At 49.1% G+C, this 17,401-nt stretch overlaps 1 protein-coding gene across 5 annotated transcripts; it reads right to left on the bottom strand.

Annotated features, from left to right (window-relative positions):
* Positions 1-1,054: 1,054 nt before the first annotated feature.
* PIGT (phosphatidylinositol glycan anchor biosynthesis class T) lies at positions 1,055-14,237 on the bottom strand. Of its 5 annotated transcripts, none has more exons than XM_079718414.1 (12): positions 12,965-14,237; positions 12,236-12,413; positions 10,328-10,455; positions 9,925-10,025; positions 9,654-9,770; positions 9,069-9,156; positions 8,863-8,960; positions 8,596-8,761; positions 7,716-7,916; positions 2,876-3,041; positions 2,676-2,759; positions 1,055-1,729 (listed from the first exon to the last, which is right to left on the bottom strand). In XM_079718414.1, exons 1-12 carry the CDS (start codon positions 13,416-13,418, stop codon positions 1,477-1,479), a joined length of 2,034 nt encoding a protein of 677 aa, XP_079574540.1. In that variant the 5' UTR covers positions 13,419-14,237; the 3' UTR covers positions 1,055-1,476. The 5 variants fall into 5 exon arrangements, with proteins under 5 accessions (XP_079574540.1, XP_079574541.1, XP_079574543.1 ...); XM_079718415.1 differs by having other exon boundaries at positions 9,684-9,770; XM_079718417.1 differs by lacking the exon at positions 7,716-7,916 and having other exon boundaries at positions 9,684-9,770.
* Positions 14,238-17,401: the final 3,164 nt, after the last annotated feature.

Raw genomic sequence — 17,401 nt, 5'->3', positions numbered from 1 at the left:
AGCCCACACCCATTCATACATTTACGTCTGTTGACTGAGCACTTACAACTTGTCCTGAGTGCAGTCAGATCCAGATGGAGGACAGCCCCTGTGCCTCCAGGAAGCTCCTAGTCTAATGGACAGTAGTCTAAAGGACAGTAACAGCCAGGGTGATAAGGAACATGAAAGCTAAGTCCAAGGAGGGGAGGGGCACACAGCAGCTCGGTGTATCAGGGAAGACTTCCTGGGGGAAGCAACATCCCACCTGGTTTTGTAAGTCAGAGTGAACCTAGCAGTTGAGGGGGGCGTGTGTGGTGGAGGAGGGCATTCTGTTTGATGGGGAATCCACCAAACCATCATGATGGGAGAACTGGGGGAGGGAGGGGCAGACCACAAGTAGCTTATACAGTTGATGCCAAGTGTGTCAGAAGAACAGACAGACGATGGGGGCAGGGCAGACATCTGCCTAAGGACTCGTTTTACAGGAATCCAGGGTTATACGACCAGGAGAGGTAGGCAGGGGTGGGCTTCAAAGCCTGTGGGTGGTCTAAGGACCACCTGCAACAGAAGCTCCAGAGGAGCCTGATAAAAACATAAAAACTCGAAGGCTAGGCTACACCCAGAACGACTGAATTCACAGGGTCTGGACCCCAGGAATCTGCACTATTTCACAAGAGCCCCAGATGATTCTAATACACAGTCTGGTTGGAAAACCACCAGGCGGAGTTCTTCCATCTCTCCAGCCCTACCCTTGGTGATAGGGGACTGGTTCTCAGGGCTCCTCAAAGGCGCAGGATGATTCATTTTCATGGTCATGGAAATGCTGACATAAAACACTCCCAGCCAAACCCAGGGAGTTCTGGGAATTACAGTCAGACGATGGTGGGCGGGGAGGGAAGCAGGAGACGAGAAGGAATTTCTGGCAGGGGTGGGAGGAGGTAGGGGAATTTTATTTGGTTGGTTGGTTGTTTCTTTGGTGGGGAGTAGGGAATGGGGTAGGAGGTGCTGTTCAGGCACCCAGCAGACACGCCCTAGTCCCCAGCTCTTCCCAGGCCTCAGGGACAGGAGGCAAAGAACCAAGGAATGAGGCACTTTTTATTCCACACCCAGTGAACTCCACCTACCGCAGAGCAATACGAATTCCTCAGCACATCCTATTATCCAGGCCACCACGTGACAGAACCTTCTGCAGGGACGGAAACATCTGTCCTCGCTACTCAGTACTGCAGCTGCTGGTCACTTCTGGTTACCGAGCACTTGAAATGGGGCTAGTACGGCTGAGGAAGTACACTTTCAATTTAAATTAATTTCAATTCAAACATACACCTGGCTCGCGGCTACTGTCCTGAGAGCGCCACTCTAGGCCCCGGCCCAATCCAGGGGTCAGCTTGGTTCAAAAACTGCCTCGGGGGAGGGCACGCGGCAGAAGCAGCCCTGGGGGTCAGTCACCACCCACCTCGGACAGGAGCAGCAGCCCAGCGGTGAGGAGGGCGCGCCTCAGAGCGGGGGGACGCCTCGGGCGCGCCGGATGAGGTTGGCCAGCCGCCTGGCCAGGCCGCCCTTGCTGGGCTCCTCGATCTGGAAGGTTCGGGTGAGGAGGTTGTAGAAGGAGCCGTAGCACACGGCCACCACTGTGCACGTGAGGCAGATGACGTTGTAGGGCATGCTGAAGTCCGGCGTGGGCAGGTTCACCAGCAGTGGCTCCGTGTAGAGCCGCACGAAGTAGCTGGAGCTGTCGGACACTGGGAAGCTGGGGGTTGGGAGGGAGCGGTGAGGCTGGACCGGCTGCTACCCCGCGCCGTCTCGCCACCGCCTCCTCAGGCCGCACTGGGCCAGTCTTGGCAGTAAGGGTTTTCAAAGCCTTCTTAGCTTCAAAGCCTTTTAAAGCTCAACACAGAAATCTGATCACAGGAGAGCAGCTCCGGTGTGCTGAGGGAGAGGGAAGGGGCCCTGCCTTCGCTTGGCTGCCTTTTCCTTAGCCTTCTGGTCTCAGCCTAAAGGCCATCTCCTCAAAGCAGCCTTCCTGAATTACCCACCAGACTACTCCCCAGTGACCCTAGCAGCTCCCCTCTAGACTGAGCACAAGAAGGGCAGGGGCGAGTCTGTTTTGTTTACTGTGCTACACATGGTGCTCTCTGAAGTGCCTGGCATCTGATAAGCGCTCAATGAAATGTTTGTTAGGAGAAATAATGAGTAAACTTGGGCTACATGTACTGCGCTTCTCACCTATTGATTCTCCTAGAAGCTCTTTAGGATCATTCCATAAAGACTGTACAAATATTAGAGACCACCAGGACTTTAATTACGACTGAGGGAACCTACTCATTACTTTGGAAGAGGCAGCATCTAGCCCCAGCCCAGCCCGCAGGAACCTGTTCCACTAGGATTTTAATTAGGACCGAGGGAACCTACTCATTACTTTGGAAGAGGCAGCATCTAGCCCCAGCCCAGCCCGCAGGAACCTGTTCCACTAGGATTTTAATTAGGACCGAGGGAACCTACTCATTACTTTGGAAGAGGCAGCATCTAGCCCCAGCCCAGCCCGCAGGAACCTGTTCCACTAGGATTTTAATTAGGACCGAGGGAACCTACTCATTACTTTGGAAGAGGCAGCATCTAGCCCCAGCCCAGCCCGCAGGAACCTGTTCCTCTGTGCTGGTGTCACCCCGAAGCCCAGCGGCTGAGGTCACACTTACAGGGTGTTGAAGAGGGGACTCTCTTCCCAGTCCACGGGTCGGGCGGCCACCTCGCTGGGCACGAGGGCACTGAGGACAGATGGGCTGCAGGGAAGCAGACAGATATTCTCTGAGCCGTGTTCCTCACGGTGCCTCCATCAAGGGTAAGTGGCAGAGAGGGTGGGTCAGGAGGGTGGGGGCAGCAGGTCGGGGGAGCCCACCTGACATAGAAGCCGTGGTTGGGGTCCGGGGTGTACTCGGTCCACTTAAGCAGCGCCCGCTCAAACTGGATGGAGACCTTGGTGACCGAGCTGGCCGGTAGCTGAATCAGCATCTCCAGGAGGTGGGGCTGCATCCGGTCCTGGGCAGGCTGGTAGTGGATGTAACCTGGGGGACAGGTAGGGGCCACCCATAGCTCTTTTTTTGTTAGTTAGTTAGTTAGTTAGTTAGTTAGTTATGGCTGCACTGGGTCTTTGTTGCTGCGCGCGGGCTTTCTCTAGTTGCGGCGAGCGGGGGCTACTCTTCGTTGCGGTGCATGGCCTTCTCATTGAGGTGGCTTCTCTTGTTGCGGAGCGTGGGCTCTAGGCGCGCGGGCTTTGGTAGTTGTGGCTCGTGGGCTCTAGAGCGCAGGCTCAGTAGTTGTGGCGCACGGGCTTAGCTGCTCCGTGGCATGTGGGATCTTCCCAGACCAGGGCTTGAATCCGTGTCCCCTGCATTGGCAGGCGGATTCTTAATCACTGCGCCACCAGGGAAATCCCACCCATAGCTCTTTCCTGGGCTCAGACTATCTGCACCTCTCATCCCTACCTATCAAAGCCTTGGGGCCTGGATCGGGGTGCCTAGAAGGAGGGCTTTGGATCACAGAAGCCAGGCAGGCTCACAGGAGGGAGGAGGATCACAGAAAAGGGAAAAGGTGTTTCCAGGGCAGCCATCCCAGGACGTGTTCAAACTAATCCATCTTCACATCATGAAAACTGGGCCACCAGACATCAGGTGCCTCACGTGATGCGAAAGGGAGTCCACAGAACCACCTGGGAAGTTTTCTTGCCAAAAATATAAGACCTGAATCTAATCAAATTTCTAAATCTAACCACTGATGAACCCAAGAATACACAAGGGACAGAGGAACGTGTTAAACACGGGCAAATCCAGAATGTAGAACATCCTATACAACAAATGACCCAGTTTTGCCAACAAATAAATTAAAAAAAAAAAAAAGCCTGGGAACTGTTTTATAGGTTAAAGGAGATTTAAGAGTACCACACTAATCAAGACGTGAATAACAAGGGAAATGGGGGTGACAGGGAGTGTATATAGGAGCCCTATACTTTCTGCTCAGCTTCTCTATAAACCTAAAACTGCTCTAAAAAAATAAAGTCTATTACCTTAAAGAGAGGGAAAGAAACTTAAGAGCATATCAAGCAAATGTAATGTGACAAGGTTACTTTGGTCCAATTCAAACAAACCAACTATAAAATTATTTTCAAGAACACTGGGGAAACAGGAGTGACAATGATAGATTATATATTTGTGTACTTTAGTATTTAAAGGTGAATTGATACAATGTCTAGAATTTAAGATACTCCAGCAGAAACATAACCAAACCAAAAAATAAATAAATAAAGGGAGAGATGAAACAAAAATGACAGGAAGCTGTGGAACAGAATAGAGAGCTCAGAAATGAACCCACACTTATATGGGCAATTAATCTATGACAAAGGAGGCAAGGATATACAATGAGGAAAAGACAGCCCCTTCAATAAATGGTATTGGTAAAACTAGATAGCTACATGCAAAAGAATCAAACTGGACTACTTTCTCACACCACACACCAAAAAAACCTCAAAATGGATTAAAGACTTAAATGTAAAACCTGAAAGATAAAACTTCTAGAAGAAAACATAGGCAGTATGCTCTTTGACCTGGCAATATTTTGGAGAGTGTGTCTCCTCGGGCAAGGAAAACAAAAGCAAAAATAAACAAATGAGGTTACATTAGACTAAAAAGCTTTTGCACAGCAAAGGAAACTATCAACAAAATGAAAAGACAGCCTACTGAATGGGAAAGGTATTTGCAAATGATATATCCAATACGGGGTTAATATGCAAACTATACAAAGAACACATACAACTCAACGTAAAAAAAAAAACAAAAATTACAAACTGGGCAGAGGACCTGAATAGACATTTTCCCAAAGACATACAGATGGCCAACAGGCACACAAAAAAATGTTCAACATCACTGATCATCAGGGAAATGCAAATCAAAACCACAATGAGATTATCACCTCACACCTGTCAGAATGGCTATCATCAAAAAGACAGCAAATAGCGACTTCCCTGGTGGCACAGTGGTTAAGAATCCGCCTGCCAATGCAGGGGCCATGGGTTCGAGCCCTGGTCTGGGAAGATCCCACGTGCCGTGGAACGACTAAGCCCGTGCACCACAACTACTGAGCCTGTGCTCTAGAGCCCACGAGCCACACCTACTGAGCCCAGGTGCCACAACTACTGAAGCCTGTTACCCACAACAACTGAGCCCACAAGCCACAGCTATTGGAGCCCATGTGCCTAGAGCGCATGCTCCGCAACAAGAGAAGCCACCGCAATGAGAAGCCTGCGCACCGCAATGAAGAGTAGCCCCCACTTACCACAACTAGAGAAAAGCCCGCATGCAGCAACAAAGACCCAACGGAGACAAAAAAAAACAAAAACAAAAAAAAAAACAAATGACAAGTGTTGGTGAGTATGTGGAGAAAACAGAACCCCGGTGCACTGTGTTGGGAACGTAAATTGGTGTAGCCACTATGGAAAACAGCAGGGAGAGTCCTCAAAAAATTAAAAATAGAACTACCATACAATCCAGCAATTCCATTCATGGGTATTTATCTGAAGAACATGAAAACAGTAATTCAAAAAGATGTATGCACCCCAACGTTTACTGAAGCATTATTCACAATAGCCAAGATATGGAAACAACATACGTGCCCATCGATAGGCAAATGGATAAAGAAGATGTGATACATATAAATAATGGAATATTAGCCATAAAAAAGAAGGAAATCTTGACATTTGCAACAACATGGAAGGACCTAGAGGATCTTATGCTAAGTGAGATAAATCAGACAAAGACAAATACTGTATGATATCACTTATATGTGGACTCTAAAAAATAAAAACAAATGAAGAAACATAACCAAACAGAAACAGTCAGAAATACAGAGAACAAACAGGTGGTTGCCAGAGGCTGGGGGGTGGGTGGGGGGGAGGAGAGAAATAGGTGAGGGAGAGTAAGAGGTACAAATTTTCAGTTGCAAAATAAATGAATCACAGGTATGAAATGCACAGTGTGGGGAATATAGTCAGTAACTACGTATAATATTTGTATGGTGACAGACAGTAACTAGACTCATCATGACGGTCATTTTGAAATGTACAGAAACACTGAACCACTATGTTATATACCAGGAACTAACATAGTGTTATAGGTCAATTATACTTCAAAAATAAACAAAAAAGGGGACTTCCCTGGTGGCCCAGTGGCTAAGGCTCCACGCTACCAATGCAGGGGGCCCGGGTTCCATCCCTGGTCTAGAAACTAGACCCCACATGCCGCAACTAAGAGTTCGCATGCCGCAACTAAAGATGCTGCATGCCGCAATGAAGATCCCGCACACGGCAACAAAGATCCTGCATGCCACAACTAAGACCCGCTGCAGCCAAATAAATAAATAAATAAATAAATTTTAAAAATAAAGAAATAAATGAACTCATAGAAAAAGAGATCAGATTTGTGGTTACTAGAGGTGAGGGGCAGGGGGAAAGGGAATTGGATGAAGGCAGTCAAAAGGCACAATCTTCGAGTTCTAAGAATTAGGGATGTCATGTACCACGTGGTAAATATAATAGGCACTGTTGTACATTATGTATGAAAGCTGTTATGAGTAAATCCTAAGAGTCCTCATCACAAGGAAAAAACCATTTTTTTTCTATTTCTTTAATTTTGTATCTGTACAAGATGGTGGATGTTCACTAAACTTACTGTGGTCATCATTTCATGACGGATGTAAGTTCAATGAGTATGCTGAACACCTTGAACTTATAATGTGCTATATGTCAATTATATCTCAATAAAACTGGAAGAAAGACATCAACAACAACAACAAACAAAAAATAGTAGATGAAGCTGGAGACTGCTGAGGCTGGATAATGGGTACATGGGGGGTTCATTACACTATTCCATATGGGTATGTGTTTGAAATTTTCCAGAGCGAAAGGTTAAAAAAACCAAAGAAACAAACAGAAAAAACCAAAAAACCTACGAAATACATAGGTAGGATGTTCGAAGTAGAGATTTTGAAGGTGGTACAGATAGTGGGGCTGAAAATAAGTAAAACTATTAACCACAGGCTTGAAAATATGGGAAACAACAGAGGGGTTTAGAGAAGATTGTAAGTCTAGCTGTTTGGGATGTGCTGTAACCTCTTCCTAGGAAGTCGTCTTCTGTATTACTAGTCTCCCTCCACTCCAAAGGAAAACAAGTGCTTTTGTGCTATGCCTGGCATCTCTTAGAAAGCACTCAGTAAATATTAACTCCTCCTTAGAAAAATAATAGAAAATAAAAACAAATTTTAAAAATCACACCTCTTTACCCCACCCGAGGAAGCAAAACCATCTATTCCAACTGTTATCTTCTTCGTTTCCAGTACTCTGTTTTTCTTGCTGACCCGTTCTCCACCTGAAAGAGCCTATGAATCATCAGAAAACAAAAACATGTGCCCAGAGCACCAGGAAGCAGGAGGAAGCAAATGAAAAAGATATGGAAACTCCTGCCCTTATCAAGTCTTATTAAGAGTCACCAGAACTACGTGGTTTAACTCTTTTGGCTTTATAAATACTTCCAGATCTGGCACTGGTGAGGCTACCCTTTCCATTTCTCAAACTATTCCTAACTCGTGATGCCTGTGTAGACTGCTGAGGCACTTCCGGAATGACACTGGGAACTGAGGCTTTGGGGGACCTGGAGGGGAGGTGGGGGGCTGGGTCGGGACTCGGCACTCACTTGGTTTGTTCTCCTTGCCCTTGGAGGTGATGGTGAGGGTGTGCACGTACAGCCGCAGGTACCAGGGCACAGTGTCCAGCAATAGCACGGGGAAGGCCCGGTACGGGTGGGTGTTATACAGCAGCGTGCTCAGCTCCCCGTTGTGCAGCCCGTAGCCGCTCACGTACCGCTGGGTGTACAGGAAGGGCGTGGGTGGGGCCTCTGTTCAGAGTAAAGTCAACAGTTAACCACTCCTTTAAAAAAAAAAAAAAAAAAAAGCATCACTCCCCACCTTCACTCCCTGGGCCAGGTTCAGAGTCTCAAAGCCAGGGAGGGGAGGGGGTAATGCTTTGCCATCAGAACTAGGAAACCTGCATTCTGGAACCATCCCTGGCTTCCCCAACCCACAGCAGTGATAACAGAATTACAAATATTTACTAAGTACTTATACAGGCCGAGCTTCTTCCAACCCAAACCAAGTGCTCCTCACGATATTCCACATTTTTCCTTGGTAACACTGAACATAATCACAATTGTTTGATGCCTGCTTCAACTATCAGATGCTAAGGTTGCTTGAAAGCAGGGTACTTCTGTCTTCAAAAAAAATTTTGTTGACTGAATGAATGAATGCATGAGTGACCTCCATGTTTTCCATTAATTACCTCATCTGATCTGCTAGGTATTACTGTCCCCGCTTTCAAGACCAGGCAGTAAGGTTAGGAACCTGCCAAGGGCACAGAGCTTAGAAGAGGTGGAGTTAGAACCAGGACGTCTGACTCAAGAGTTCTGGGTCTAAATACAAGCCTGTTACCTCGCGGTGAAGAGGCAGGACTGTGAGTCTCCCCCAGTAGCTGAACCCTCTGTAGCCTATGGGGGCTGCGGCCGCCCACCTCCCACCCACCACTCCCTGGGGGTCTCTTCCACTTGAGCTGGAGGTTGAGGCTGCGCGAGTTGTTGATCACGGCCGTGTCCAGCAGGTCATAGACGGCATAGGTCTTCCGGGTGCCCAGGACGACGTCCTGGTATGTGGTGAGCGGGGGCGGGTACACCTCCAATGTCTCATTGTCCTGGGGACACAATGGCAGGGCTGAGAAGCGAGCAGAGGGGCAGGCTGGCCTTGGGGGCTGGGGGGGACGATGTGTGTGGCTGGAGGCCTTAGTCTTGGTACCTGGCTATAGTTGGTGACGTCCACATAGACTCGGCTCTCCAAAGCCAGGGGGCAGGGCTCCGTGAGGGTTCGGGAGAACATCCGAAAGAGGGACCAGTCTGAGGAGCAGAGAGAGGCGCTGAGCAGGGGCGGGACTAGGCCTGCTCCACGTCAGTGGGGTGGGGCTGGCAGTGGGTGGGCAGAGATGGGCTGCCAAGGTAGCTTACCTTGCTTCCCCTGCCCCGTGACGAAGGCATCAAATACAACGGAAAGGGTCTGCCTCAGCTCCCAGGAGATGCTGACACAGCGTGCATCCTACCACGAGGGCCAGAAGGCAGCAGTGAGGACCTACCACTCCCCCAGACACACAGCCCCAGGGACTACTACCCGGACTCAGTCCCTTGTCTATTCTGTATCTCCCCACCCATCAATTTGCTACCATCCACTACCGAGCACTTGCCCTTGTGCCAGCAGCTTTATGCGCATCACTGGGATGAACCATCGCCGACAACCAGAGGAACTGATACTACTATTATTCTCATTTGACAGATGAGAAAACCAGGAAAATAAAATGACTCACTCAAGGTCAAGTCAGCTGGCGAGTGGCTGAGCTAGCAGCTGCACCCACACGGCTATCACTCTTAACCACGACGAACACTGAGTGAATGCTTGCCAGGCAACCACTCGGTTTCCTTGGTGCGTGGCCAGTGCCCTGAATCATCATCATCACATCTGCCAATGACTACTGGCTCAGCCCTCGGTAGACACTGGGCTATGTGCTCTACCTGCACCTTCTCTCAGAGCCTCTGGACGGCCCCCATCACCTGTTCCCTGTGACTTACTCTGCAAACAGGGCGGATATGCACTGCCTGGGAGTGGTAGCTCGTGTGGAACAGGCGATCGGCCTTCAGCAGCACGGAGAGGCCTGCCTGGAGGAGGTGGCAAGAGAGAAAAGGTCAGTGCCCCGCACGGCAGGGCACCCGGGCATGGGGCCGAGGTTATCTGTCAGGCAGTGAGGGGGCATCTGCCGACTCCATCCACTCTCTGGGGCTCCCACCTACATTGAGGCCCCTCTGGCCTCACCTTGGAACTGCAGGGCAAGAGCTTCTTCCACGGGGTGAGGTTCTCAGTGCAGACGACCTCCCGAGGCAGCACCGCATAGCGCAGGAAGGAGTGATCTGTGCCTGAGAGATGGAAGCCTGTCTGGGGAGGCTCTCGGGGCGCCCCTCCTCAGGACCCACACATACTCTCTAGCACCACCGCCCTAACAGCGTCAGCTCAGGGGGAAGCGGGGAGGACACCCTCCTCCCTTTGGGAGAAGGCAATGCGGAGACAGCAGAGTCTCGGGAAACCTTCCTCTGGGGCCTGCACACCCAGGGGATTTATGACCTGGCCCCGCTGAGGAAGAAGGAAGCAGAGGGGAAAGGAGGCAAAGGCTTGGGTAGGAGGAACAGGAAGAAGGAAGGGGCCGCGGAGGCTGTCTCACCATTGGTCAGCCCCAGGGGTTTGAAGGAGGCGCTGGGCGTGACTGTGTTGGTGGAGTCAATGAAGTTGAGAGAGGCGCAGAAGATCCCCGAGAGGACGTTACTGAGCTCCTTCCAGGACTTATCCACGCTAAACGGAGACACAAACCCGCTCACTGTCCCGGGGCTGCGTCTGCTTCCTCCCTCAAAGCCTGCAGCTGGCTGCCAAGCCATGAGGCCGGCCAGCTGCTGGAGCCGGAACTGCCCCGTCCGGCCTGCTTCCTGGGTCGCCCCAATCAGCCCCTTCGTCCTCACTCCCCTCTGGACACCCCTGCATCCCCAGAGGCCTCTCCTTGGGTGGTTCCTCCTCCCACCTAGTAATGCCCTCCTAACTCCTCTCTGCTCCCCTTCGAAGAGGTTCCCTCCTCCAGGAAGCCTTCCCACCCTCCTCAACCACAGCCTCCTCCTGGGCTGCTGCAGTTCTGACCATCCGAGCCTCTCACCAGGGTCCTCCTGGGAAATGGCTGGGTGGCAACAGCATCGCGTCCTAAGCATCTTTTCTCCTCAACTAGGCTGTGAGCAACCTGAGGACAGGGAGCAAGTCTGGGTCACCCACGTACCTCCCACAATGCTATGCAAAACGCCCCCCATGCCAGGGGCTGAGATCAGCTCACTGATCCACGCTGAGGTGTGCTCAGCTGGGCAAAACGACATACTTCCCTCAGAATACCCTGGGTGAATCCTGGTTCTCCCCTCAGGGGTGGGAACTCTTACATCTACGAGGCTCACTGAGCAAGGGAAAACAAGCATTCTAGGACCCCACAGAAACATCAAATTAAATTAGATGTTTTTCTTAGAGAAATACCAAAACAGATTTGCTCTTTATACTCATAAGAGAATAAAACTAGAATTCTGAGCATCACCTCCATATTATAGGTAATTATGAGGGGAGACAGAGACAGCAGAGCAGTTGGGATAAAAGGCAAAGAAGCCAGGGTTCAGACAAGAGAGGAAGCCTTGGCTACTGTGGGGTTTGCTCCTCATCTGACATCACCTTAGAGCCGTCCTGGGGGTTTTCAATAGTCCTCTGTTCAGAGCTTTCCAACTGCTCCAATCCTTAGGCCTCAAAAAACGACTGCAAACTGGAAGCCTGAAAGCTCTACCCAAACCATAGCCATGTTTCATTTGACATGCACAACATTAACCCATGTGGCATTTCTTAAATTTTTAAATTACTTGCTGATATTTAAATTTGCCAATTTTCACATTAAAATCCAGACTGCTGGTAACTCTTTAAAAATGAGAGTATCTGACGACCCTCGGCCCCTATTCCCACGTGGCAACAATCCATAGGAGCTGAGTGGCAGCTGTCCTCCCAAGCTCTGCCACAGTCCCCATCACTCCCTATTCTGACTCCAATTTTTTTTTTTAATCATACATGTGCTACTGATTTCCCATAGTCGGATTAAGAGGACACTGTGGTCCAACCGCAGTACCTACCCCCCCCCACCCTGCCCCGCAAATAAAAGCAATTTTTCTAATACAGAGATCTGGTGTCTTGTAGGCCAATTCTAGCCCACATATATTTTGTTTGGCCCTTGTGGCATTTTGTTATTATTATGTGAATGAATGTCTTTTAAAAGGCTATCCAGTTTGCCACAGCTTCCTACTGCCTTACATCCAAGTAAGCTTCAGATATTTGTTATCTGCCTCTGTAGATATACACATACACTACCTCAGGTCTGGAAGTATTAGGGGAAGGAAGTATATTCAGCCAAGTAAAGAATGCCACTAAGTCATAATATTTCTTACTTCCAACGCCATATTTACCCCCATGGAACTGCTGCCCCCAAGGGCAGTAGCAGGAGGACAACACCTGCCCTGCCATGTTCCCACCACGGCCTGCCACAGGCTTCAAGGTGGGCACTCACTCAGTGACGGTGTCTTGGAACCAGGCCCACAGCTCTGCACCTGATGGGGCCTGCAAGAAGGGTGTCCCCCAGTATCGAGTCCTCCAGAAGCCTTGGGTTAACGACAGGTGCAGCTCCCGTAGAGAATACTTGGAGATCAACTGCCCCAGTGCTTTGGGGAAGAGCCTATAATGAGATACTGGAGAAGGAGGTGCAGGTGAGTGATGATCCTGGAGGGAGGGTTCTCAGCCACCCCAAAGAGACAATACACCCCAGTTCTGGGGTCAGAAGAATCTAGATTCCTGACCAGACTCAGTCACTTACAAGCGATGTGATCTTGGACAGGTGCCTTACCTCTCTGTACCTCCAATTTCTTCCTTGTAACCGTTCACAGAACTTATCACCGTGCCCAGCACCCACGATAAACCGTAACCGTCAATAGCATCATCATCAGTGTTGTCAACAGAGGGTTTTAACTAAAGGTTTAGAGTGGCAGCCTGGAGCTGCGGAGAGAGCACTGGACTAGAAGTCAGGAAGAGTCACTGCCTCTCTCCGGGGCTCAGTTCCTTCACTGGTATAATGGGATTCTTCAAAAACGATCCCATCCTTCTGCAAGGACCATCTTTGTCAGGCCCCAAGCCCAGGGACCAGAACCTCACCGAGGGATCAGTCCTCGCCCCCAAGGCTAGCATCCACCCCACTCCCGGCAGGTGCCACAGTATCTTTCTCCCGTCAGTGTGCTCTCCTCACCTTCTTCCCGCTGCAGCTCCGAATCCCAGCGCGTGCGGAACTGGAATGTGGCGGCTACGTCCCCAGAAGGCAGCGGGGTGATGACGAGCTCCTCCCGCAGGCTGTCGCCTGGGGGCTCTGTCTGGCCCCAGACGCCCGGCCCGAGAAGCAGCAGCACCAGCAGACAGAGCTGCGCTGCTGCCGCCATACCTGCGGCTGTTTCCGCCTCCCAATGGCCCCGCCCCCGCGAAAGGCCGGCCTCCAATAGGAAGAGCGTCTGAGAAGTGACTTCCGGTGCCGTCCCGGAAGCCGGGGTGCGGCTACCACAGCGACTGCCAGGATAGGCCTTTGAAGGGCTGCTGGGTGTAAAGGGTCGCTGATAGGGCACAAAGGGCCGTGGGCACGTGGCGTGGCTGGGACCTGGATTGAGGTCCCCCTTCCCCACGACAAGGTTCTTAATAATACCGACCGCCATTGTGCCTCCGTGATAGTTGAAGAAACAGACTGAAAAATGTTATTACTTTTGCAAGTTCACACTGCCGGGCTCCTGTCTCCCTGAGCTTCGTGTCTCTATTTGCCCTGTCCTAAGCCTAGCCAAGAACTTTCCTGCAAAACCCTCAAATAACTCACCCTTTTATTAAGAAAAATTTCAAACATACAACAAAGTTGAAAGGTTGAATACCTGTTACAATGAACATCTGTATCCCCATCACCTAGATTCCACTATTAACATGTTACTGCACTTGTTTTGTCACATAACAGCCTCTATCTCCCCCAGTTTATCTTATGTTTTGATGCATTTCAAAGAAATTTCAGACATAAGGACACTTCCCCTTAAATAGTTCAGCATGCATATCATTAACTAGAGTTCAATAGTTGTTTACATTTTTCTTCCGGGGTAAAATTTACAAACAATGAAATGCTCAACTCTGAAGTGCACATTCATTGAGTTCAACAAATGGATTCACCTGTGTAACTCTTGTCAAGATATGTTTGGAAAATCCCTGAAAGTTGACTAATGCCCCTTGCCAGTCAATGTCTGTGACCCCTGCCTTCCAGATGCAACCACTGTTCTGATTTTTCTCCAGAAAATGGATTGATCTGTTCTAGAGCTTCGTATAAATGAAATCTTCATATAGTATGTGTACTTTTTTGTAAAAGGCTTCTTTCATGGGAAGAATGTTTTGGAGAATCATTCATGTTCTTGCATGTATCAGCAGTTTGTGTCTTTTCATTTCTGTGTAGTATTCATACATTGTCTGAATATACCATAGTTTATCTGCTCTCCTGTCCATGTACACCTGAGCTCGTTCAAGTTTTTAGTTCTTATGAGCTTTGCTGCTATACAAGTTTCTTTGTAGGCGTATGCTTACATTTCTTTTAGGTAAATATTTAGGAGTGGTCAAAGAATAGGTATATGTTTAATTTTACAAGAAACTGCTAGATCTTTCTCCAAAATGTGTCATTTCATACTTGTACCAACAATGTATGAGAGTCCCCATTGCTCCACGTCCTGGTGAACATTTAATTTGGGGGGCTTTTTCATTTTTGCCACGTGGGCGTGTTTGTAGTAGTATCTCATTGTGGTTTTAATTTGCATTTCCTTGGTACCTAGTGATGTCGAACAGCTTTTCATGTGCTTCTTGGCCATTCATATATTTTCTTTTGCGAAAGATCTGTTAAAATCTTTTTCCACCTCTCCCCTTTTGTGCTGACTTGAGTTGTAGGAGTTCCAAGCAATTCCTGCTTTGGTTTTTCCACCTGCCTAACGGGGTACACATTCATGAAGGATTTTGTAGACAGTCTTTTGGTAAAACTGACAACCATCTGGCTCTGAAGAACCAGAGATTTGGTGTCTGCCAGGTCTGCCTAGATATACCCCTGACCAACTGGAGAGGAAGTGTCAAAAAGATGTCTTTGTCTCATTATGCCCTCATTCTACTTACATCTAGTGTTCCTGCCCCACTAGACATGGAGTAGAAGGAAGGCCATGAGCTTAGATGTCAGACAGACGTGGGTTCAAATCCCCACGCCAGCCTTTAATCCATATGAGCACGAGCAACCTGAGTGCCACTCTTCCTGCTCTGTAAAATGGATAAACCTGCTTTCAGGGTTGTTGTAAGGATCAGAAATTAGTAAGTGCTGGAATGTAGAATCTGGAATGTAGTAAGTGCTTAATAGCCTCTACTAACCTTTACTCAAAGAGCTCTATGAGGCAGGCACTATTATCTCCATCTTACAGATGAGTAAACTGAGTACAGAAACTGCGATAATTGCCTAAGATCACAGTGAGTGATGGAGCCAGAACTCGAGTCCACACTATCAACTTCAAAAACAAATTTTTAAGGGAGTTGCTGTTATGATTATGATTGCCTTGTACTTCTATGCTTTGTTTCCTTTTGAAATTGCCTGTCCCCATCACTCAAGACCCAGCCACCCCCAGAGAAGACTTGCCTTCTCCCTCTCTAGTGTGCTACAGCCCACATTATAGTTCCATTATCTGTGGCCATGTCTCTTCCTGGAAGAACTCTTGGCCACCTTAGTGTTTCTGTTGCGTAAGCAAGGAGGCTAGCACATAGTGGGGGCTCAGTAATGTTTGCATGAACAAACAAGAAAACATCATAACACTGTTCCATGTTGTCCCCACACCGCCATACTGTTCACAATATCAAGTTCTGTGCACCCCTGGGGGCTGCTACAGTGTGAGCCGTCCTGGGAATCTTCCCCTGAGATGTGGTCCCTCCTATTTCCTCCAGAGCACAGGATTCTACAGGAGGAGTCTGTCTTCTTCCCTCCTCTCCAGAGTCTATGACAAGTCTATGCAATGGACAGAAGACACCACACGGTGGCTTGGAGACTGATAGCTGGGCTACTTGCCTCGGAGTTGGAGCCCAATCATCCCCCATCTCCAAGGGCCCTGTGTGGCCTCAAATAAAACAGTCAGCTGGAGATGCTGGCTCTGGCTCTGAAGGCCAGCCAAGCCCCTGTGGTTTGGCAGAAGAAGAGGTCATTGTCCAAACAGGAAGTGGTCCTGGGGTCTCAGCTGACCCTAGATTTTCCCAGGCAGGGCTGGGGCTCATAGCAGCTGAACTGGAGGCTCCCCGTAGGCTCACAAACAATTCCACCTCTCCAGAGGGCTTCAGATCCGTCTCCCCGGACAGGCTCCCTGCCCCAGACCCCACAGATCTTAGCATTGTGTGCCTGGGGTTGTTGACACGCTGACAGCAACCAAGTTAGGCTAGCTTCCCGTCATTCACCTTGGAGGAGAATGGGGAGATCCCAGGAGCTGAGAAGTTCTCAGAGCTGAGCTGTGGATATTATGGGGTGCACCCCAGGAGAAGACTCAGCCGTACTCAGACAGGAGGGTGAGCCTCGCTACTCCAAAGGAAGGGACAAAGAACAAGAGGACAGAAACCACGTCTTCTGTGTGCAGCAAAGTCATCAGCAACCCAGAAGAAACAAAATTTAACATGAAGCTGGGCCCTGGCCCAGCTTAGTGGATGATCTCAACTTTGACACAGACACTTTTAGACAAAAGGAACACAGAACTCCCACAAGTTTTTCAGTAGCGCTAGGAAAAGCACTTAAGAACTGTCACTTACAATGGCCTCCTACAGGGGTGGAAGCAAAATGGGGCTATTGGGAAGACTGCACCCCTGTCACTCAGCTTGGATGGTACAAAGAGCTTTGGAATTTAGGCCAAAGGTCACTGACTCCATGGATGGTTTGATGTATGAAGGGAGGTGGAATGATTTATTTTTTCTAATATGAAAAATGACTTGATGTTCCTTAAGGCTAGGTCCTACAACCCTCCTTTTATTCCAGTCTCTCCCTGGGCAAGCTCACTTGCACCCATACCTAAACTTACCTCTTATGCACTGATAAACTCACCTACTGATTTTCCAGCCCAATCCTCTAAATTCCACTCTCATGGGTCCAAGTGCCTACTCAAAATGTCCTCCTGGTCTCAAAAGCAACTTGAACTCAACATGTCCGAAACCCAACTTATGGCCTCTTCCCCAAACCTGGTGCTGTCCTAAACTCCCCATCTGGATGAAGAACCCTCCAAATCATCCTGCTGCACAAGGCAGAAGCAAGGATGGCACCCCTGAGCCCTTCCTCTCTCACACCCACCTATGAGAATATTTTGAAATTTGCCTCCCCAATATCTCTCCATTCCTTCCACTTTTCTACAACCCACCCCACCTCCACCCTATTCCATTTTTATCTAGATGGCTGCAATCATCTCCTGGCTTCCAGGCATCCATTCTGGTCCCCTCCAATCAGTACATCTCTACCAGGAGTCCTTGCAGCCATTCTCCCCCTAAACTACTCCTACTCCACCTTCAGATCTCAGCTCAAAACCACTTCCTCCAGGCAAACACCTCATGACCTCTCTTAATCGGCTATTAACTCCTTCCTAGCACTAGTTCTAGCTGCAGTTTTACATTTGGGCCC

This window comes from Hyperoodon ampullatus (assembly GCF_949752795.1).
Source record: "Hyperoodon ampullatus genome assembly, chromosome: 14".
Classification (NCBI taxonomy): Eukaryota; Metazoa; Chordata; class Mammalia; order Artiodactyla; family Ziphiidae; genus Hyperoodon; species Hyperoodon ampullatus.
The sequence above is the reverse complement of the archived record's forward strand: the minus strand, read 5'-3'. Positions and strand labels throughout refer to the sequence as shown.

Bases quoted from the DNA above. Each gene is read 5' to 3' on its own strand.
- PIGT (XM_079718414.1), bottom strand. From the start codon at position 13,418: ATGGCGGTCGGTATTATTAAGAACCTTGTCGTGGGGAAGGGGGACCTC. The intron at 3,042-7,715 runs GTGAGTGCCGAG...CCTGTCCCCCAG, and splicing joins GGGCAAGGAGAACAAACCAA to GTTACATCCACTACCAGCCT. The intron at 1,730-2,675 runs GTAAGTGTGACC...CCCAACCCCCAG, and splicing joins AGTCCCCTCTTCAACACCCT to CTTCCCAGTGTCCGACAGCT.